Here is a 24,949-nt window from a genome sequence, read left to right as displayed (position 1 = left end):
AAAAAAATATAAAAAAAATAAATAAAATAAACAAAATAAATCCTTTCCTGTGATTTGCTGTGCATTGAAAAGATGAATGCTTTTGAAGGAGAAATGAAAAATATTTGACCTTGTCTAACGGGAATTTATGAGTGCAAAACAAGCAGCTTGTGAACTTACTTAAGTAACAAAAGATTTTACAAAAAAAAAAGAAAATAAAAATAATAACAAAATTAATTAAAGTAGCAAAACAAACAAAAAAAAATGGATATAAAAACCACACCACCACCTTCGCTGATCAACTCACGCTCCACCGCCACACCACCTGTCAACGCCACCAACGCCACTGCATCAGCGCCCGCCTCGCCAACTGGCGCCGTTGCCAACTCCACGGTCGCTGCCATGAATAGTGTGGCCGCGCTTGGTGGCATGTCCAGCGTGCAGAAGCAGACTTTTCAAAATATTTTCGAAAAACTTGTTTCCAACACTGGCGACGGTGGCAAATTTCCACCGAAGCAACTGGAAAATTTTCGTCATTTGCTGGAAAATGTACGCGATTCAAAGAACCTGCAACTGATTGTGGAAAAATTCAAGAATTTGGAGCAATTCGAACAGAATTTTTTAAGCGGCGGCAAAAACAACTCCGTTATTGCAGAAGGTATTGAGAGAAGAGGGATCAAATATTTGATATTAAAACGGATAGTAAAGGGTGGAAAGGGTGGTTAAGTTTCAAGGGCCGGTGTTGATTTTGAATAAAATGGAATTTTTTTTGGAAGTTACTATCATTTCTCTTTATTATGATAATATTGGTATGGCTCAATTACGTGTAGGGCAAAATGTTGGCCAAATGGCCGCCGTGGCTTCGGCGGCACACCTCCATCCGATGGTCCAAATTTTCGATAACGCTGAGGCATAATTGAGGTTCTATGCCGTTAATGTGCCGAATTATCTCTTGAATTGTTGCTGGCTTATCGACGTACACCTTTTCTTTCAAATAACCCCAAAGAAAGAAGTCCAACGGTGTCAAATCACATGATTTTGGCGGCCAATTGACATCGCCGCGACGTCAGATTATTCGGCGCAAAAGAGCCATTGTTTCGTTAGCTGTGTGACAAGTGGCACCGTCCTGTTGAAACCACATATCGTCCACATCCATATCTTCCAATTCGGGCCATAAAAAGTTCGTTATCATCTCACGATAGCGAACACTATTCACAGTAACTGCCTGACCGGCCTCATTTTGGAAAAAATACGGCCCTATGATGCCGTCGGCCCATAAACTGCACCAAACAGTCACTCTTTGTAGGTGCATTGGTTTTTCGGATTATCATTCGCCCAAATGGGGCAATTCTGCTTATTGACGAATCCACTGAGATGAAAATGTGCCTCATCACTAAATAACGAAGTGCGCGGTATGCATTTTGATTTGAACGCCGATTGTGTATCTTTCCACGGTTCAAATTGAGTTAGTCTGAAATTGCAAAATATCAAATGAAATATAGAAAAGAACTTGACGTGTAGGTGTGGTTCACATTCAACATCGGGCCTTAAAATATAACCACCCTTTAAATTCGAAAATTCAAAAATTATATAAAAGTAATCGCTTTCGTTTTTAATAACAATAAGATGCCGCGATTGGGAAACATTTCTTGAGACATTTTCCATTAATTTCTTAAAAATCCATGTGGAAGGTCAACAAATATTTACCCACATTTAAGGCACCCTTACCAAATTACACCCTATGAAAATTAAATAAATTTAATAGTTTTCACTTACCGACGCATTAGCAGCAGTCGTGGACTGTGCCTTAGGTTTCTTTCGTAAAGATACCAAGCTTACATTTGCGAACGCGAAAATAGCAGTACCAAAAAAATATTACATTTCTTCAATAAATTATTAAGCTATGATGTGATTAGAAAGTTTTGATTATTATTGCGAAATATTCTTCTATTCTTTAACTGCACTCATACGTAAATAAAATTTTATAGTAAAAAAAAAACAAAATTTATAACAAAACCTAGAATTCCACGGTTAACTCTAAAACTGCAGTGGCCAAATAAGTAACGCATTCCGACCAAATTTGAAAAAAAAAATTAAGAAAAGCTGCATTGACAAAGTTTGCAGTTACGAAGTTGTTACTAACATTTGGTTGAGTTTCCCAAATTTTTTTTGATACGGCACCCGTCTCAGATATTAAACAAATGTTAAAATTTTCTAAATTTAACAATACTTCCAACTCATTTTGGTGTTTTCCTAAGCCGCTCGCATTCCCTGCCATAACTCGTAGCGGGACAACCAATATGTAAATATTTTCTACTCAGACTTGATTTATTGTTCAAGTTCACTCACCCGATTTTGAAGGTTTTTATTGAATTCACCCTGCTTATTTAATTTGCTAAGTATTTGAGTTGAAATTTCGTCCTTACTTGCTTTGCAATTTGGTTTATTGCTTTTTATACAGGGTCCGGCACACGAAGTGTCACCAATTAAAAAGGCCATAAATTTAGTTTGGAAAATTACTTTTATTCAATTCAAAGTAAAAAATGTGTAAAAATAATACAAAATTAAGAATCAATTTACTTTTGCTCGACAAGACCACCTTATGCCTCGACTGCCGCCTTGAGACGGTCCAGAAACGAATCGTAAGCTGCCCGAATGTGACTTGCAGGTATTTTGGCCCACTCCCGGACAATGGCTTTTTTCAGCGCCTCTAGACTAATGAATCTTTTAACTCGGACCTTACTCTCTAAAATGGCCCAAAAAGATAAATCCATCGGATTCAAGTCTGGTGAGTTTGAGAGCCATTGTGTGGACGTTATGAAGCTCGGAACGTTATTTTTTAGCCATTCTTTGTACACTCAAGCTTTGTGAGACGGTGCGAAGTCCTGTTGAAACGTCCATGGCCTGCCACCGAAATGTTTCTCTTCAAAGCAATCTCCAGTATACTTTCCCGATAATATTTCGCATTTACCTTAAGGCCTGGCCTGATTAAAACGGGTTTAGAACGCCCGTCTGCGTTACAGCAGCCCAAACCATTACCTGTGGTGAGTGCTGCCTCCTGGTGGCCAACGATGACTCAAATTGTGGTATTAACGGTGGGTCAAATAAACGCTATCGTTTTGGGAGTTTACGAATTGCTGAATTTGAAAAACTTCCTCGTCAGAAAAAACAATGTTCGGAAATTGACCGCTTTCGGCCAAGCGAAGCAACTCCTTCGCCCTCTCAAGTCTGACTTGTTGCTGCTTTGGTGTGAGATCATGCGCCTTTTGTATTTGGTAAAGCTTGAGTTTGAGATCATTTTTCGGTATGCGGCGGATGCTACGGTCAGATATTTTCAGTTCTTTCGCCATTTGATTGACACTTCGTCGGGGATTTCGCTCAAGTCGCTACTTCACTTTTTGAACCATTTCATGTGACGTTGCAGTCTTTTGATGACCCCCTCCACGACGTTTCGCGATGCTACCAGTATCATTGTAACGAGTAATGGTGCGATAAACAAAAACTTTATTTACTTTAAGGTGCTCGAGCTCACGCACAGTCGCTGGTTGTGATTTTCCAGTCTCGATTATGTTTGAAATCCATTACTGATTTTCTTTTTTCGCGTTTACTCTCGGCAAAATGCTTCAGCGCACTTGCCAACAATACTCTGGACTGTCATTTACTCAACTAAACTCTTATTATTGTCAGTTAGCAATGTTCGGTGTCTTCAGTAGGTTGGTCGGCTTCATGTTACCAAATGTGATTTACCTGTTTAGGTTCAAAGCAGGGCATTCGTCCAGAATATGAATGATGGACTGGTTGGCTGAATTGCAATATGCACAGCTTGGTTTGTCGGAATTTTTCAGCAGGTGGGAGTATGTTCGATGTGGTCTATTCTAAGACGCACGCACTTTTTAAGGTCTTGACTAAAGCAAACTGGTGTGTAATTTGCCTTCAGACCGGTGGGATTTTGATCTTTTCTAGGGATGGTGCTAGTTTGTCCACTCTCTTGCAATCGACGAGCTAACAGCTTTTTCCCTTTTTGCTTCTTTAGCGCATGCAGCTGCAAATTCGGTGCCTTTTATACTAGCATGACCAGGGACATCCGCATGAGTTTGATTGTGTTTCTATGTTGGTGTAAAATTTCCCTTATAGGATTGATCAACTCCATCTAATGTACTCTACTTTCCACTTTACTTTCCACATCTTGGCTCTTTAACGCAATATTTTTTCGTATCCACAAATGCTTGGTAAGTTTTGCACGGTGGGGTTAGATTTAAGGATTTGACGCGCTTAACCGTAACTATTCAGTGAAGGATATGCTCAATGTTGTATGTATATTTTTTTAACATCTTCTTTTGAATCAAATGTGACCAGAAACATATTCAATGGCTCTTTAGGTTTCCATTTCAATCTTTAAAAAAGCGTTTATGGCACTAAGAACTTGATTTTTTTAAATCAGCGATGATTGACTTGGGAGTCACACGAATCGTGTAGGTTCTTTACCATTACTTTGATTGGTTGTGTTTGTTGGTTTTCATAAGAATACAAAACTCAATCCGAGTTCTCATTCACTTCACTTTAATTTACGTTAAGTTTGTAAATGTCGTTATTTAATAATTTAATAGTAAACTGATTTTTTGCTAGCTCTTTGATTGCGCCGCTTAGCTTTTGATACTTTTTGGCATTCGATAACATAATTCGCAGAGTACCAGGCTCATATTTTGAATATTATTTTCTAATGCATTTTTTCCTTGATTGAGTGATTTTTGTGCGCGCACTTCAAATAAATGGTAATCAATTTAGAGGTATGGGATTTTAAATTGAAGTAAAACAACGAAAATTCAAATTTATTGGGCAATCTTTATTGTTTTTATGTAGAACCATTTACGAAATTTAGTTTTTAAAGATAGTCCCTTGCAAATGTTGGCCGCAATTGCGTCGTAATTCAGCCATCCGTAAACACCAATTTTAAACGACTCGCTGGAAGACTTCGGTCGGTATCTCGTGAATAACTTTAGCAATGTCGCCTTTCAATGCCTAAGTCGAGGCTGGTCTAGCCGCAAAGCATTTACATTTTACATACCTACACAAATAAAAGTCCAAAGATGTGACATGTTGTTGTTGTTGTTTTTGTATCAGTAACTTTGCCCTATCAGTGTAGTGTAAATCACCGGTCGTCTTCGTCTAGCTCATCTAACGGTAGGCCCAGCAAACTTGCTGTTTCGACCTATTGGGTTCAGAGGGAGAGGGATGAGTGGGTTTGATGGGGCATGTGAAAAGGTGGTTAGTGTCGTGTGGGGTGCCTTCACATGCTGGAAATATGTTGGGTATGCCGGGGTCGATTCTGGATAGGTAGGAGTTTAACCTGCTGCAGTAGCCAGAACGTAATTGTGCCACGGTTACGTGGGACTCTCGGGGAAGTTGGAGCTCTTCGTCTGCAATGGATGATGGTTGGACTCCGATGACGGCATTCGGGGGTCGGGAGCTTAAGAAGGTGGTAAGAGTCTCCCGATGAATGCCGTTAATTGTCTGTCTGTACACTGTCCGAGCCAGTAATTGTCAGTTTGTTTTGTCTTGGAGCTCGTCGGCGTAATTGAGGAGATGCCTCCAGACGTGCCTGGGAGGCGACTCAGGCTCAAGAAGGTGTCTGCATGGGCGGGGTCTGCGGTAACACCCTAACAGGAACTGCTTGCTGAGCAGTTTATTATGCTCCTTTACAGGGAGCATATGGGCCTCGTCGTGTAGATGTTGAAGTGGGGGCATGAGAAGACTTCCTGTCGCTGTGGTAATGGCAGTGTTTTGATAAGTCTGTAGCTTCGTCCACTGCGAATCACTGATTCCAGGCGACCAGACAGGCGTAGCATATTTAAGAACCGGCCGACTAATTGCCTTAAATGTCTATAGCAACATTTCTTTTTCTTTGCACCAAGAGCTGCCGGCAAGCGATTTGAGGACCTTGTTGCGATTTTGGACTTTTCTGGCAATAGCGGCTGTATGTGGTGTGACATCTTACGATCTTGGTGGCCAGTCCACTGGTCCGAGACGAGAGATGAATTGCGCACCGAAATGACGTTGCAGTAAATCCATTGTTTCACGCGTTGTATGACAAGCAGCGGCGTCCGTCGTTTTGTTGGAACCAAGCGCCGATTTGTTGCGGAGATCGCGAGCTTAAATTTCCGGCATCCGACATCAAAAAGTCGTTTATCATGGCGCGATAGCCTTCGCCATTCACTTTTACATTGTCGCCAGCGTCGTTTTTGAAGAAATCTAGGGCGCTGATTTCACCAGGCCATAGGTCGCATCAAACGATTGCTTTCAATGGATGTAATGGCTGTTCTAGAATGACTTCGCGTTGCTCTTCACCCCAAGTAGAACAATTTTGCTTATTGACGCATCCATTCAGCCGAAAATGGGCCTCATCACTGAAAACCATAACTCGACCTGAGCGCGCAATGAACATTTTTCACAGAGCGTCGATTTTCGTTATACTTTTTTGGAATATTTTTAACGTTGTTGACGCCTAAATATTTCCATGATGAAATGTCAACGAATACTGAAAAAAAAAAAATATATTTAATATAGTTTGTGAATATTCATGCAAAAAATACCTCCAATCTGATCACTCTTTATATTCATCTTTATTAACTCCAAAGCATCATTGCCCAATATATTAATTTTTGTTTTTTTGTTTCAACTGATGAGCTGTGCGTGTGCATTGACTCTAAATTTAAATGGAGTTCCACTAAATTTTTTTGATTAAAACAGTCCGATTTATTATAAACTAATAACTACGCTTGACCAAACTTTTACCTCCTAATTGCCAGGCATAAACAACGGAACTTTAAATATAAACAAATTACAACAATAATAGTGGCCATAAAATCAGGCTGATTTAATTAGAGCAAACGAGTAGTAAACACGCTCGCCAAAGCTAATGTGCAAAACTGAAAATACAAAAACAAACAAAAAACATCTACACATAAAATGCACACCGCAACCCTAATTGCAAGCAAATTATGGCCTGAAACAAGAACACGAGCATTAAGAAAGATCGCAAAAATTTTGTTCACAGTTATGTTGCACTTTTCATAAATTGTGAGGAAGAGTGTCCAAGTGTCCAATACTGCTGTATTTCACAGGATTCACCGACTATTCAAATAATGGAAAAAAGCAGTTGACTGCCATTATGAAAAAATCCGTATCGACAGTCGACCACTCACTCGCGCACTCCTTCAGGGCTCTCACGCTTAGCATATGGAAGTGCTGTTAGCAAACGAAATTAGAATAGCTATAACTGTATTTTGCCCTGTTGCTACCATCGGTCAGCTGCAATGTCGGCCCGTTTTATCTCACCTTTACTTATTTACCAACAATTTAGGTCAATAATTAGCAATTTAAACACGCGCCGCTCAACGTACGCAAATCCTTACGCACACATGCACATGTCCATACCTGTGCTACCGATCAGAGCACAAAAGTCGCAAATGTTCATATCCCTGTAGTAACGCGGAGGATTCCTATTTGCAGTAGCTCAGACTAGGCCAAATTAACTCAAGAGTGGTCCGCACTTAGTTGCAGGCTAACACTTTGAAATATAAAAATATAAAATAGTTCTAAAATTACCTCGACAGAAGAGTCTTTCAAAAGTACCTATCCCAGTCTTCTTAATTCTGGTATTTATTATTTTATGCACTCGAAGTGTAACCAGCTTCAGACCGCTCGCGCAGCCAATGCACGGGCATCAGCTGTCTGTTAGTTGACTAAATGACGCTCCGGAGTATTGTTCACAAGCGTGCGGAAGCATTTTGTCGAGAGTTAAGGCGAAAAAAGGAAATCAGTAATGGATTTCAAATGTTATAGTCTGATTGCATTATATTTTTCTGGAAAATCACAAACAGTGATTGTTCGTCAGCTCGAGCACTTTAAAGTAAATAAAGTTGTTGTTTATCGCACCATTACTCGTTACAATGAGACGGGTAGCATCGCGAAACCTCATGGAGGTGGTCATTAAAAGACTGCAACGTCACGTGAAATGATTCAAAAAGTGAAGAAGCGACTTGAGGGAAATCCCCAACGAAGTGTCAATCAAATGGCGAAAGAACTGAAAATATCTGACCGTAGCATCTACCGCATACTGGAAAATGATCTCAAAGTCAAGCCTTACAAGATCCAAAAGGCGCATGATCTCAGCTGCTCTCCAAAGAAGCAGCAAGTCAAACTTGAGAGAGCGAATGAGTTTCTTCACTTGGCCGAAAGCGATCAATTTCCGAACATTGTGTTTTCTGACGAGAAAACTTTTCAAATTGAGCAATTCGTAAACTCCCAATACGATAAGGTTTATTTGACCGACTGTTCATACGAGAATTTGAGTCATCGATTGGCCACCAGGAGACAGCACCCGCCACAGGTAATGGTTTGGACCGCTGTAACCACAGATAGACGCTCTCCAATCGTTTTCAGTGAGCCTGGCGGCAAGGTAAATGCGAAATATTATCAGGAAAGTATTCTGGAGGTTTCTTTGAAGCCGTTGGCAGACCATGGACGTTCCAACATGACTCGGCATGGTCTTACAAAGCTCGAGTGATTCAAGAATGGGTAAATAACAACGTTCCGAACTTCATAACATCCACACAATGGCTCTCAAATTCACCAGACGCGAATCCGATGAATTGTTCTCTTTGACCCATTTTGGAGAGCAATGCCCGAACTAAAAGACTCACAGTCTCGAGCCGCTGAAAAAAGTCATTGTCCGCGAGTGCGCCAAAATACCCGCAAGTTACATTCGGGCAGCTTGCGATTTGTTGCTAGACCATCTCAAGGCAAAAGGTGGTCATATCGAGCGAAAGTAAATTGATTCTTAATTTTGTATTATTTTCACACATTTTTTACTTTGACATGAAGAAAAGTAATTTTCCAAACTAAATGTATGACCTCTTTAATGTGTTTCACTTCGAGTGCCGGACCTCGTTGCTACACAATCGTTTTTCGGCCTTTGTTGATACCCAAAGATTTCCTCAGTTGCATATCTCAGGGGAGTTATAATGTTTTTTTTTTTTGCAAACAGGTCCGTCCAAACTTGATCCCTCTTTAGTATTAGTGCCAGTCTTCCTTTCGTTGTCCATCCGTGAACGCCAGATCGAAAGATCTTTTCGCGAAGTCTCGTCCATATGCGCAACTTGTCTAAATCAGCGCAGTAGTTTCATTTTCATGTATCATCAAGCTTCCATATAACTCGTCATCATACGGACCTGTCATCAGGACCTATTAGATCTTCATTACAGTTTCTTCGGTACGTGAACAAAACCGGTGTTCTAAATATGGAAGCTCCCAATAAAGACGGATCAAAACGGAGTAAAACCGGCTGTATGTGAAATTTTTTAAAATTCTTTTCTTATTTGAACGCTCCCACTTATGGCAGTAAATATCTAACGCGGCTTTGCACGGTTACAGGAGTGCTAGAAATCCAATTTTCAATGACTCCTCTGCACAGATCCGGTGAAATTAACACTGGCTTGGGCTAAGTAGACTTGGGGGGGTTCGACGGATTGCGATTCCATCCTAGGCTTGCGGCTTGAGAAAGCCTTCCACGAAAAAATCTAGCGGGGTCGAATCGTACGATCCATTTGGCCAATGTATGTGATATTCAAGAGAGGTGGAGACGGTTATGAGATTAGGATACGGTTACCTCTCGTGGATATCACATAAATCGTTCATATCAAAATCTTATAATTGGCAAATCTCGTTCAATCGGGAAACTTGCCAAGACGGTTTGGCATTAGTGATTGTCGACAAATTTTACAATTGCTGCAAAAATAACATTACCGGCACAGGCTACCCATATTCAATACGTCTCTGTTAGAAAATCCTATAGTACTCTCGAATACTTCAAGTGCTCTGAGTACGCCAGGAGGATCGTATTTTTCTATACTTTTGAGATTGGTAAGGTGAGGTAGTGCTAGCTGATTTGTAAAAAGATCTCACTTAGACCCTAAGGGTCCATTGTGTTGCCAGTGCTATGTATCTAAAGTTGAAGATATCATTTTATATAACTCATATTGCACGTCTTCCGGAAGTTTAACAAGTCGTTCAGCCATTTCTCAGAAATATCCTTCGAGGATGTCCAATATGTTGATCCTAGGCACAGTTGTCGAGTCCTACAGAGAGCAGGGCAGTGGAAAAGTAGGTGCTCCAAAGTAGCCCTAGCATCGGGACATTGAAGCATTGAAGGTAATGAAAAAGCAGATGAACTGGCAAGAAGGGGATCTGCCATGAATAATCGGTATTCACACCATTAGGTGCAGTCAGGAATACAATTTCCCTAAAATACCTCCAAATCGCGTATTGTAGATGGAGCGGCCAGACGAAATGCAAAATTAGCAGAACATTATGGACCACGTACAACCTCAAGCAATAGTCAACATTGATAAACATGAAACGACGGGATGCCTGGAGACTAACGGCAGTCATAACTGGCTTCTGGTCTGTCGGAGAACAAGCCGCCAAAATGGGCATCCCTCACAACACATACTGTTATAGTTGTAAACAACCGGAGAAAAAGAAAACAATCTTCCATTTTCTCTGCGAATGCTCTGCTCTATGGAAGGGCAGAAAGTTAACCCTGGGCAAACCGCTGTTTAAGAGTCTCAAACAACTGTCTGACTTAGATGTCAACAACCTGATAGGGTTCCGGAACCGCGCAGACTGGATATAGACATGCTGCAAATAACTGGTAAACAACATTTTTTGTACGAGGTTCCCATATGTTTCTATATCTTCCTCATTTAGTACCGTTTTTAGAAAGGAGAGTGATGGGTATATATCTGACGTGCTCCATATCGCCAAGCAAATACATGTTTCAGGGAGCTCATCAGCTCTCTCATTTCCTTTTATTCCTTTGTGCCCTGGTATCCAGGAAATAATGGCCTATTAAAGAATTTTCAGCCACCATAACCGGGTAGAGTTGGGCGTAACTACCATACGGTCAGTTCTGGTTTCAAGCTCACTGTGATTATGAAACATCAAAATATAGAAAATGGGGTTTCTTGGCAGGTAATATCATATTACAGAGTGCATTTCTGTCATGAAAAGGCGTCTCGCAAAAACTTCCTATAATAAGCTGAAAAATTCACATGAAAGTGAATTTCTTTGTCTAAAATCTCGTATAGTTTCAGCTGATTCGAAAAAGAAGGTCTCAACTTTGAAGAAGCTGATGGTCTTGCTGAGTTTCAGCTGATTTGAAAAAGAATGTCTCAACTTTTAAGAAGCTGGTGGTCGTGCTGAATTTTAGCAGGGATATGAAATTTGGACATGATTGTAGAGATCGACTGAATCTCGACCATGGTGGGGTTGCAAAGTTTGTTCGATTTGATTTGTCTTCGGCCTTAAAGCCAGATTTTCGATCGTTCTCTGATTGACACTATCTTCAGTTAACACTTCTTATCTGGCACCATCTGCCTTTGTTTCTAAGTATTTCAAAATTGTAATTAGTTTCGAAATGTTGTTAGGTGTTCAGATCCATTCCAACACTTTTTCTCGTTTAGTTACTTATTATTTACTAATGCCAGCCTTTCGACTAATGATATAGCACTTCGGCTGTGGTAAGCCCACATACAGCCAATTGTCAACGCCTCTGGAAACATGGAATTCCTACGATACTGAATGGAAAGTGCAGGACAGAGGTAGACAAAATAATTCATCCTTTCTTCTAGAAGAGCTTTAGGTAGGCTTTTAAATATGATTAGAGTGAGCTTACGAACTCTCACCGCATACTATACGCGATATTGTAGTCTTTGTTTGTTATAATTTTAGGAAGCTAGGATGAGTTATATGAGCTTTATGACTACATAAACATAGCGCAGCGAATAAAAATTCAGCGGCTATGTTGGCTGGGCCAGGTCGTCCGAATGGATACAAACGCTCCGGCTCTGAAAGTATTCGATGTGGTACCAACTGGTGGTAGCAGAGGAAGAAGAAAGCCTACTCTGCGTTGGAAAAGGACTTGGCTGAAATACCAAAGCACAACCACTGCGAATGTGCAGGCGAAAACTCACTCACCCAGGTTAGATCACCTGATCTGAATCCATTGGTCCGAGGACGTGCCCATATTCTTTCGAAGCTTTCTAAGCTAGCGGTCTAGCGCTGCAATACAGTCGACTATATGAGACGTCGCAGTCCACTGTGGCGCACTTCGAAATACTCGTATTGTGTGTTGATTGAAAGCGCATAGCCGGCTATTTTCTTTGCTATTAGAAACGGCGTGAAGCCGATATAAAATTGGTGGATGTTGCTATGGGTTTTCTAAGCTGCTCAACACATTTTGGTGTACTCATAAGAAGTGGTCTATTTTACCCTAGTTGCGAACCAATTACGAAATGTGTTGCATAGATTGAATCCATTCAGCATTCGGATCCCAAATTTCGACTGCATGCAGGCGTCGATTGATGGCAGTGACACAGCACAGTCTATTGGCCGCCATGTTGCTTTTTCGTGGCATGACAAGTTGCGCCTGCCTGACATGACAAATTGTCATAAAAGTGATTTTCGGCTTATGATAAAAGTGCAACAGCCAGCAACAGCTAACCAACAATTCTTGCTCGCAACGCAATTTTATCCTATTTCCATCATTTGTATGAATTTTCTGCACCACATTTGGCGGCATTCGTGTGGCGATTTGCAATGCGGCGCACGAAACGTTTGGTAATTATCGTGTTTACCTCGTTAAAAACAAACATGTCGCCATTAAATGACATCCCACTCCACCCACTCCACCCACTGCCACATAACTATTCTTGCCTATGTGTGGGTCCATATCTCTGCATGTTTAATTCATTTTAGGTGGCAAAGAAATGGGCCTGATGACTCCGCACTGCGGTGGTGATGGTGGGGTACACTTTTAATGCTATTAAAAATTGCTTACAAATTTATGACAGGCTCGTGCACTTAATTGCATTCATTATTTTAATTGTGTAATTCCGATTTTTAATTTAATGGAAATTGTATTCAAGTGACTTTCACTGGCAACGTGTGAGTTGACCAAGTTTCTATGTATGTATGCATTTACTTAAGTGCATAGGAGCAAAGCAGCAAATGCGTTTACGCAGGTGATTGAAGTGCAAATATGGGAAACTAAGAATGCAAACTATCAATAAAACTAAAAGTAAACCTGCTTACATATGAATGTACCATTCAGGATGTTGCGTCGAATGAAATCTTGATGGTTGGGTCGACCATTCAAGAAGACCTGCATTCAACACTGCTTTTGTCTTTGAATGGATACATTCTTACGGACTATGTTGAACTATGTGATGTAAAATAGTTCAGTAATTACTAAATTACTGGCACCTACACCCTCTTTGCGTGTTGGATGAGCTCATGGTTTTTCACAAATTGAGGGTCCCGGCGGTTTGCCATTGCCTGCCGAGTAGCAACCGCTATTAGAAAAAAATTTTTTCGTCAACTGGTGCTTCGTGCCCGGTGTTTCGAGACAATTCCCCTCCGAATGGTAGTCATTCGTCTACGGCGGTCGAATTTTACTACCGGTAATATTTCAGTCAATAATGAACTAATGCGATTTCTTCTGCGAAATACCAACATCTGAACTAGAATGTTTACGCACTAGTTTGGCTTTTTCCTGTAGGGTATCACCGAATTGATATATATACATATATGCTTATAAATAGGTCTATCTCAGAGTAAAGATGGACTACCATTTGAGTGACAAGAAGTAGCGGAGGGTTACACCAATTTTTTTTTCCTTGTTCACTCCTCTCGGGCATAGGGACTCGACAAGACTCAGTCTTGGTTTCGTTAATCTGTTTTGATTTCTGACAGGGTAGGTGATTAGCCTGCCGCCACCAGTCCTAAGTAGTGGGAATGCCCACCTGTCGTTGCCTAGAAACGACGCCTTCTTACTGCTAAAAGCGCCATCTGTGTGTCACATTTTTCTGGCAGAAGGATCACACGGATGGTTGAGGACTTCGCTATTTGATTTGTCTGCTATTACCGCGGTTGCCCGCTTCCTTTTGTTGGCGCCACTGATGCAATGTGTAACTGTGTGTTTTTCTTTATTTTTTTTTGCCTGTTTAACCAGCCACAATGCAAATAATGCTCAGACTTTTTGTGTGGGAGTAAAAATGGAAAGGATAAGTTTTTGGGGTTGAGGAATGGAATTGGATTTTGGAAATGTGCGAGGACCGTGCTTTACGTGGGATTCGAATCCATAACCTCTGGGATGGCAGGCTAATGCAGTTACGCTAAACTACCGGGGCTGCCAAATATAGCAGATTGGAATTTCATGTTGCATTTTTGGATGTTTTACAGGCCGATAGCGCCAACTGCTAGTTGCCTTACTAGTGCAATACAATTATTTATAATTATATTTCATATACAGATAAACAAATAAATTAATTTTTCAAGGAATTTTCTGAAAGTTGTCTTACAAATTGAAAATGCTTCAAAAACGTGAGTTACTGGATATTTGAAAAAAAAAAAATATTTTCTCTATTATTTTACTCTAAGATATATATTTATTACTTTTATATCTATTTATTTACGATAATTTACATCTAAATTTTAATTTTCGTAACATTAGGCTGATCGAAAACCTCTTCGAAAGTGATTTTCTGTAACTCAGATGGATCCATTTACATATGTAAATATTTGTAAGGGTCCCTATCTTTTTTTTTATTACTTAACAATCGATCTTAAATATAAAATGAAAGCTTAATTATTAAATATAAAAGAAAATTTCTATTTTGTCTAATTCAGACCTAAGGATCTGAAAGTACTGGTGGGTGTAATCCGAGCGCACAACGCCTGAGGTCAGCATATGGCTGCTATGGGGGTCGTCGACAGCCCGAAATGCCTATCCTGTCTTGAGGACGACGATACTGCAGGACATTTTCTTTGTAGCTGTCCGATTTTTTCCAGAATCAGACTTAGGATATTGGGTTGCGATGTACTGAGTACGGATAAGGTTCATACACCTTCTCTTCCCGATCTCTTAAGATTCATCAATGAATCCAAGAGATTTGTGGAAGAGTGACCTCAAGCCAATTTTTCCATCTTACCACGCACGTTTTATCTTTCCTATCTCTCTATCATTTTTACTGAACTCTATCCGGGTGTAGTACAATGGTCTCCTAATTGAGTACTTGGACTTGGCCAATCCCCCACAAATCTAATCTAATCTAATTGAGAGCTAAAAAAACTAAAACTTTTTTTGTACTAGACATTTTGCTAAATGTTATAACATTTTGTTATCTACTAAAAGTATATCAGTATTTCATTTAGTAAAAGTTTTTCGTCTATTAAAAGTAATTTTAATTTTTTTTTGTTTTTTTGGTAATTTCCATTTTTTCTATATTAGTAGCAAACACCTTTTGCTTCAGAGTCTAAAACAAGCGAAAGTAGATCGAATAGTGGATTTTTTTTTATCTTGCACTTTATAATGCAAAACTTGAATAAGTGCTTGGAATGAAAACTTTGTGGAAATTTTTTGGAAATTTTGAAACTTAGTTTTAGTTAGTCAATGTGCTATACATTTACAAAAAAAATTATATTATATATTTAATAAAAAATAATACACATTAAAAACCAAAGAAAAACTAATCCAAATTTTGATGTGCTATCATTTGTCGCGGGTTCTCCTGATAGAGGACAACATTTTTGTAATAAATTCTTTACTTGGCAGCCTTGTAACAGTTTTGTTTTTTTATATCTCATTCTTCAGATGCTGATATCTCGTTGAAGGATACCTCCAGAAAATTTGGCACCAGCGGCCAAGCATTAACTCCACGACACACTATTGATGCCATTTTGGGTCTAAAGAATCGCAATGAGGGCGGTGAAGGTAAGTTTAAATTTAGTATTGCGGTAAGCCGCTGATGAACCCGGATTTTCTCAAATTTAGCAAACAGTGAATGAAAAAATTATTATAAATAATAATAATATTAATAAAGAACTGGAAAAATGGTTTCATAGTCGTGTTACGGTGCGGAAGTCACTGCCATAAAAGAGGGACTTACGGTAATAAAAACGAGAGTATTAACCACAAATGAGGTCTTCATATACTCGGACAGTCAAGCAGCAATAAAAGCGCTAGAATGTTAAACACGCTCGTCAAAAACAGTAATAGAATGTTTTAAGTTTCTAAATGACGTATCTGGACGTATCACAAAATACACCTTATTTGGGTGCCAGCCCACGTGAAAAAAATCCTTTTTTTTTTGTTTTTCCAATAAACAAATAAAATGCCTTGACATTTTTTTTTTTTTTTTGTAAATCTGCTACCCACCATAGCGACATATCCCCTGATGAATAATTGACCTTTTTTTTTTTCAGACGTACCTGAGCAGCCCAATAAGTTACGCCAGTGGCATGTGATACGTCAGGAGAAGCAATTTTTTTTTTATTATTGTCATTGAATCAATACAGAATTGATGCAATGAATAAAAACAATTTTCAATTAATGCCGATTGTTTTTCTTCAATTTTCAACGCCTTGAATTCTCACGTCTCTAGACCCGAAAGGTGCCTTAAAACAAATTTAAAGTAACAACGAGGTGAGAATCAAATTGATTCTAGCTTTATTTTCAAGATATTTCTCAAATAGCACATGATTCAAATACCCAGCTCGTCTTCTCTAGCAGCGCTTCAAACGGTCGGTTCAACTTTTATGCTGAGTTATTCCAGCAATAACATCTCGAGTTTTGGCCTCAAGTGGCCGAAAGTAGTTCGGTTGTTTGCCTAGACTAAAAACTTGACCCCATAGAAAATAATCAAGGAATGTCAAATCGCATGATCGTGGCGGTGAATTGAGTTCATCAAGGTGACCCTATCATTAAATTTCCCCTTCACAAATCGGCGTTGATTTTATGCCATTGGAACCACGGCTCGTATATCCTATGATCAGAAAGTAACGGGAATGTTTAAGTAAAACAAAACCGAATTAAGTTCCAGGCAAACTTATTTTATCTCCTTCAAAATATGACCCGTCTGAAGCAACACACAAGTGCCAACGTTTAACCCAGTCCTCCATGCACCCCTGGTGGGCCGACGAAGGGATGGCATTCAGCTCCATCATCGCATTCTCTTTGATCTCCTCTGTCGACTGAAATCTCCTTCCACGAAGTGGTAACTTCAATGCCGTGCTTGCACGATGGTATTTACTTGGTGTTTGGTCAAATAATCCAGCACAATTTGGGCTTGGTGCGATGGCGCGTTATCATCATGCAAAATCCAAGAATTGTTTGCCCACATTTGCGACGTACAGCATCTCTCAAACACTTCAAAACGGATAAATAATATTCTTAATTGACTGTCTGGCGCTATGGAAGGTACTCATGGTGCACTACGCCTTGGCAATCGAAGAAACCAGTCAACATCACCTTCCCGGTACTTTTTTAACATAGGGTATATCGACGTGTCCAGCTCTGCCCAAAGGCAGTCTCTCTATACCGAAGACCATTTACGATAGGAAAGAAGCCACGATGCCATAAACCGCATCAAACAGTAAATATTTGGCCGAACATTTGTTGCTTATCTTCACTCTAATAATTGCCGCTTCGCCGCCAAAAAGAGTCTCGTCCGAGAATATAAAATTGTTGGCCAACCTCGCTTGCATATCGGTCAACTTGTGCGATAACAGAGAAATATCGTCAGCAAAGTTTAAGTCCAGTTACCACAGTCGCGTAAGTCTTCTTTCTTCGCAAGCTTGACTATGATGCCTTGGGTCCACGAAGGTTGCAGCTGCTCGATGATCCCACACTGCGGAAATATGCGGATTTAGTCTTTCAGCAATTGTTTGCGGGCCTGCTGACATAAGTTTCGGCTGGGTTGCATCTTCATCCGCTGCTTTATTTACTTTTAACTTGGTGACTGCATCTTTAATAGCTTCTATGTTTGGAGTTATTGTTGGGTTCTTCATGTTCGTATTGCTTCTGCGGCCTTCGCAGTAGTCGTATCGTAGTGGAGCGCGTAAAGGTCATAATAAAGATTTCCATCACTCAAAATAATTTTTTTCATTTAGTAAAAAGTCATTCAAAAACAAAACTGGGCGATTAATTTTGTGCCACCTTGTGTATTTAGCCTTCTTCTTCTTCATTGGCGCGATAACCGCTTACGCTTATCATTTCTTTCTTCTTCTACCCGACGCCAGTTGGGCACACCGAGTGAAGCCAAGTCCTTCTCCACCTGATCTTTCCTACACAGAGGAGGCCTTCCTCTTCCTCTACTATCACCAGCTGGTACCGCAACGAAAACTTTCAGAGACGAAGCGTTTGTACCCATTCGGACGACATGACTCAGCGAACGAAGTCGCTGGATCTTTGTTCCCTGTGCTTTAGCTTTAGTACCGTGAAAACCGAAATTTCCAGAAATAACTGCTTAGCGTAACCGGTATAAAACGCCTACAATTGTCGCTTTTGGCAATTAAAAGTACACCAAAAACAAAATGAAATACACACACACACACACACATTTAGAAGCAGAAAAACTTAATTTTGGTTATGAGGGCAATGGTTTGACTGGTGACATCGCCGTCAGACACCAGTCAAAATTGCATTATAATCCATTTAAATCGTCTGCTAATCTCTGGACTAAAACAAAAAGATTTGTAATAAAAAACATACACACAAAAACGCACGAAAAAGTATTACAAATTTGAAGAAAACCGAATAAACTTGCAAGTGCTAAAAGCACGGCAAAATGCCAGCAAACGCCCACTCGCGTGGATTTGTGAAAATGGTAAAACAAATGCGCACGAAGGATAATGAAATCGGCTTAATCCTTTTACGAAATCACGAAATCAGCTAAAGGTGGTGCACGTGGAATGCTTTAGCTCGCATTTGCTATCAGTTGCCGTGCATCTAAATCTGCTAAATTGCATACCAAACCGAAAAGCGAAAAGTGGAGGTGGTGAAGAATGGCGCTGATGGTGTTTAAAAGCTAATGCTAAAGTTCGGCGGAAGTACACAAACAAGTGTCTGCTTAAATTTACCTTTCCTCTGCTGTGTCGACAAAAATAGGTGGTTTTATTGTTTTCAAGTAATTTTCTTGTGTACACGAAAACAAGTGTTAATGTGATTTTGCGATTACGAAGCTATTTTTCGACTAAATATACTTACGTTGCCTTGGCTTGGGGCCATCCAACTAACTTCTTAACTCCAACGTAGGCTGATGTGTAGGTTTGGGTTTTTTCAGAGGCTTGTCTTTCTTCAAATTCAAAATGCTAACCAGTTCTAGTCTATGTGAAAGCAATGTCGGTCAGTCAAGCTAATCTGAGCTGACTTACTTCGTAAGTCGTCGATCTACTTGCGATAAGGGCCATCCAGCAGGATGCCAGCCGACACATTACGGCTGATGGAGATCTATGAGCAGCGTTGACGTAACCTTGAACTGACAGCGTACAGCAAATTGTCAGCCCAGGCGCGAATAAATACATATGTAATTACAGTTACCTGCGTTTTTCTGTGCGCCACTTTATGCGCATCTAACGCTTAACCGCTGAGGCGTCACTTGGAGTGTTTCAGAGAAGCCTTCTACGGAAAATTTTCGGACCCTTTCACTTTGCCGACGGCGAGGAAGAATGAGCTGTATGAGCTTTATGACGACAAAGCAAATAAAGATCCAGCGGCTACGTTGGCTGGCTCATGTCGTCCGAATGGACACAAACGCTTCTTCTCTGAAAGTATTCGATGCGGTACCAGCTGGTAGTGGCGGAGAAAGGGAAATCTCCTTTGCGATGGAGAGGCCAGGTGGAGAAGGACTTGGCAGACGGAAACGACTGACGCGCTTTGTTAAACTCGGCCAAAATCGCTTAAGCGTTTAATCCGTTATTGAATAAGAAGAAGAACACTAACAGACAATATCTTAGAGACAAATAAAGACTATTTTACTTTTGAAAATAGGTTTACAGGACAGAAATTTTAATTTAAGTTACGGCTAAGATATTAAAAAAATATTTCACTATGTTATGATAATGTAGGACGGTAGGCTATGTTCGCCTCCTTCAGTCGACCTTCGATGGTGTTGATACTCAAATCTATACCATTTTTAGCAAGAACAGATCGTGCTTGGTATAGTCACAAAGAAACATCCCACTTAAAAAGTTGGACAATCACTTTATCCTGCTTTTTTTTCGTCACTCGCTTCAAGCCGCGCTCGAAAAAGTCATCAACATTTTTGTAAACCTTTTACTGCTGGTTTCACATCACAGCAAGCTTGTTTGATAATTACTTTTGTAGTCGCGGCATAAGATAATTTCGACCCTTTCGAATGCGTGCAAAAAAATACCGCCTCAAAACGCTTCGCGTACTTCTCACTCATTTTTGTTTGATTGCGTTTAAGGGAAAGTTTCGAACGGCACTAACCTGAGTTAGCACTGGCGTCGTAGCTCTTGAGTGGGACTTTTATGCAGCAAAAAGCAGAACGAAATACCTATATCTTTAAGTTACAAGAAAAAACCGGTTCTTTTCTTCTGACATAGACTGTATGTATATCGTCGAAGAACTTTTTGTTCGTAATGAGAAGAGAAAACCTAATTTCGACCGATTTTCTAACGAAAAGATCGTGCAAAAATAAAAACTACTTAATTGTTTGGGGTAAACCTTTTTCATTTTTCGACTTAGTCCGAGGCTTATATGTAGATTATATTACAGACTTCGTCTAAAGCTATTCTGGTTCGTTGATCCCTACCGAACAATGGGATTTGTTCAAGTCTGAAAAATGGTCATTTGTTTTTGCAATCAGCTACTCGTTTGAATAAAATCTTTTTTTCACCAGCCATTTATTCAAATAATAGTTCGCGGTATCCGAGAAAACCATGTTTGGAAAATACCCTATGACTCGTCTGATGCAACACACATGTGCCAGAGTTTAACCCAGTCCTCCATTCACCCCTGGTAGGCCGACGAAGGGATGGCCTTCAGCTCCTTCGTCGCATTCTCTTTGAGCTGCTCTATCGACTGAAATCTCCTTCCACAAAGTGGTAACTTCAACTTGAGAAACAAAAAGAAGTCGCACGGGGCCATATCAGGTGAATACGGTGCCAGTTGGAACTGTATTTCCATTAATTTTGTGACCACAACTGCTGAGACGTGAGCTGGTGCGTTGTCTTGATGGAAAAGGGAAATCACTCGATATCCTCGAATCAAACGCATACCAAACACAAAGAAAATTACCGATCTGGCTCAAACTTGGTAAGGTCTTCGACAGACCGTGTTCTCCAATTCTGACGACAAACTGTAGTTCCCTGAATTCTGATCTGGACTTCCAGACGGCCAATCTTCTGCGGCTATGAACCGAGTTATATTGCGTTTTAGCCACTGCTGTGTGGTTTTTGCCTTATAGACTGTAGCGAAATATTGCTGGAAGATTCAACTCTCTCCACTGAACTGTTTCTCAACAACCGTTTCAACATGCCTTCTAAGACGGTATACTTTTGTCCCGGTCTTAACCATTTTTTCGCAGAAATGCAGGGATGTAATGACTTTACAGGACACTCTCCATCAAACCATTACGGAGGCTGGATGGTGGCCACGATGAACGTTCGTAATTGGAGAAATGAGGCAAGAGAGAGACTGAATTGAAGGAGGATTGTTGATGAAGCTGAAAACGCTGAACTCTTGGAACAGCATTTTTTTCGTCTTTAGAAGTCTTAGCATTTTTCTTTGCTTATGTCTATGTTCTTATTAAAAACTTCTTCCCTTCTTTCAATCATTTTTTTTTGCTTTATTTTACAAAAATATAAACGTAGCATCAATACAGTTTTTTTTTTTTCAAAATTAACAATATGGCGACCTCAGGAAATATTTTTCAGATTTTCGAGAAAAAAACCGATAATTAATTATTTAAAAAATATCGAAATTTAAATAAAAATCCTTCGGTCAGGCACGAGTTTTTTATGTTTTCCAAAAGCAGTACAGTATAATTCCTTTTAACCGGCTTCGCATTAACCGGTCGTTGGATTAACCGGCCTGTTTACAACAGCCGAGCGCAATGCAATATTTTCCAAGAAATTCACCGGTGAGGCGATGCGGCTGGGATTCCCCCGATATTACGGGGAGATCCCGGCGAAGTAAACTATAAACGATGTTAGATAGGATTTTGTCGTTTGTTGTTTTGATCAATTTGGTTTGTTTTTTCTGTGGGTACGGACATAACATAGTTCTTTCCTTAACGATGAGTGGAAAGCGCAAACGAATTGTGGTTTCGATGGATACACGTTTAAAAGTGCTAAGGCGAATTGATAATGGTGAATCCATAGCGAAAATATGTGCAGAATTTAATGTTGGAAAAAGCACTGTAAATGACTGGCGAAGAGATAGGCGTTCCATTGAGGAGTTTTGCTCGAAAATGGAATCTGATAGATATCGGGGTAGCTGTTGTACGAGAAAAAAACCGATTTGCGAGGTGTGTTTGGTGAAATGGTTAAAACAGAGGAATTATCTCCAGAACAAGTCTATAATATGGACGAGACCGGGCTAAACATTAAAATGTTACCAGAAACAACTTTTCTAGGCAGTCATGAACAGTCTGCCTCTGGTTTCAAAAGGAACAAAGAACGTATTACAGTGGCCGTTTGTTCGAATGCAGCAGGGATTCATAAAATTCCTCTTTTCGTTATTGGCAAGTCTGCTAAACCACGGGCATTCAAAAACTTGAATCCATCTTCCCTTTCGGTTTATTATAAGTCACAAAAATCAGCATGGATGAATTCAGACTTGTTGAAAGAGTGGTTTAATTTGGAGTTTGTTCCAAAAGTTAAAAAACATTTAAAAAGTGTAAACTTGCCTATTAAAGCAATTTTTGTGTTAGATAATGCTCCAACCCATCCTCATGGCTGCGCTGTAGATGACATAAAATTAGTTTATCTTCCTCCTAATGTGACAAGTTTAGTGCAACCAATGGACCAAGGAGTGATCGAAAGCTTAAAAAGACGATACAGGCGTAAACTTGTTTCTGAAATTCTGCAACATTCGGAGAGTGAAGACAAAGGTCTTTTAGAAGTTATCAAAAAGATCAATATCAAGGACGTTATCTATATGTTAGCTACAGCATTTCAAGGAATTCCCTCTTCAACGTTTGTTAAGTCTTGGAGAAAACTTTGGCCAGATGTTGAGAATCTAATTGTGATCTCGAATATTGCAGGGACTGAAGAAGAAGAAAAAAAATCTACTTTACAAGACCTTTAAAAGTTATCGGGTAACGAATCATTACAGGCAGAAGATGTGGAAAATTGGATGATAAACTGTGACGAACACCTTGAAAATGAATTTTTGAATGATGACGAAATCATAGATTTAGCAAACAAAGAACAAGAGGAAGATGATGAGAGTAGTGACGTTGAAGAGGAGAAAACAGTTTCTCATGAAGTAGCCAAAAATGTTGATGGAATTGAGCAGCAACATGAGTCAACAGCATTAGACGTTTTGGTGATTAGAAAATGGAGGGATGTCGCATTCAGAAATTCACTGAAGGTTAAAAAACAAAAGAAAATCACAGACTTTTTCAAAAAAAAATTAAAAAAAAAAATAAATAAATAATTGGCGCGTACACTTCTGTTAGGTGTTTGGCCGAGCTCCTCCTCCTATTTGTGGTGTGCGTCTTGATGTTGTTCCACAAATGGAGCGACCTATAGTTTCAAGCCGACTCCGAACGGCAGATATTTTTATGAGGAGCTTTTTCATGGCAGAAATACACTCGGGGGTTTGCCATTGCCTACCGAGGGGCGACCGCTATTAGAAAAATGTTTTTTATTAATTTTGCTTTCACCGAGATTCGAACCAACGACCTCTCTGTGAATTCCGAATGGTAATCACGCACCAACCCATTCGGCTACGGCGGCCGCCTTGTAAAAAATGCTTCTCCATTTTTTATATGTATGTATACAATATATTATACAAGTACACTTCGGATTAACCGGCCAAAACGGCATCCGGCCAGGTATGCAGTCCCGAGGTGACCGGTTAAGAGGAATTGTACTGTATATATATTTATTGAAATCTACTAAGCGGTTTTTAAGTTACAGTTCAAAAAACATAGTTTTGAGAAAAACGCATTGAAAGTTTTGTTATCGAGCTCCGGAGCACCCGAGCGCCCTTTGTTAATTGTTGAATAACTCGAAAAGTATTTTTCGGATTCACTTAAAATGTTCACACAATATTTTTAAGATATTATACTTTAAGAAAATGCAAAAAAACTCCATTTTTTTAATTCTGACTACCCCTAACCCCTTAGTTCCCCTTTTCATTGTTTATAAAAACGAAATTTGCAACAAAACTGAGTATAATTTATGAGTAGACAATGCAGACGAACAAAAGCAAAACAAAAACAGAACTTTTTTCTACGAATTTGTTGCATTGTAAAATTTGTCATAACATTCATGGCAAGACTAAGTATGTTATTAGTTTTTATGTATATTTCTTAATTTTTGTTATTTATGTTAAGACTGAACTTCTCTCTTTAGTTCAAAAGTTTTGCAAAATATTGCTCCCTTAGTACTTTTTATTAATACAAGTTTTCGGCATACATATTTTTTGGATTCTAAGAATTTAAAAAAAAAAAAAAATTGTTCAAATAATTATTCCTAATTTCTGTCTTAATATCCATTCGTCAAGAACGTGCTTTTAATTCACAATTATATACACATGTATACATATATATATCTAAGTAATACAAACCTATCTTTAGATTGATTATGGCATTCGTTGTTTGTAATTGCCATGGCGCACGCCCACCAAACACAAAACAAATTCCTCGAACATTTAATTAAAATCCTTGATTGTGTTGAATAGTTGGCTTTGTCCTTTGTGCAATTAAATAACGTGATTCATGACGCAAATGACAGTAATAAAATCAAATTAATGACATGCCGCGGTGACGTACATGCAAACAAACGTACATAAATACGAGTATGTGTCCACGTAGGTATTTTCCGAAGGTGATTGCGCATAACAGCTTGTTAGCACCAATTCTGAGCAAATGCAAAT

At 39.5% G+C, this 24,949-nt stretch overlaps 1 protein-coding gene across 1 annotated transcript in view; it reads left to right on the top strand.

Annotated features, from left to right (window-relative positions):
• Positions 1-243: 243 nt before the first annotated feature.
• LOC129245208 (retinal homeobox protein Rx) overlaps positions 244-24,949 on the top strand; it is a 148,132-nt gene continuing 123,426 nt past the window's right edge. Inside the window, exons 1-2 of the mRNA XM_054883246.1 lie at positions 244-637; positions 15,692-15,811. Coding sequence (XP_054739221.1) covers positions 244-637; positions 15,692-15,811 — 514 coding nt within the window. The remainder of the gene's footprint in view (positions 638-15,691; positions 15,812-24,949) is intronic.

Source organism: Anastrepha obliqua, chromosome 4 (assembly GCF_027943255.1).
Source record: "Anastrepha obliqua isolate idAnaObli1 chromosome 4, idAnaObli1_1.0, whole genome shotgun sequence".
NCBI classification, from domain to species: domain Eukaryota; kingdom Metazoa; phylum Arthropoda; class Insecta; order Diptera; family Tephritidae; genus Anastrepha; species Anastrepha obliqua.
The sequence above is the reverse complement of the archived record's forward strand: the minus strand, read 5'-3'. Positions and strand labels throughout refer to the sequence as shown.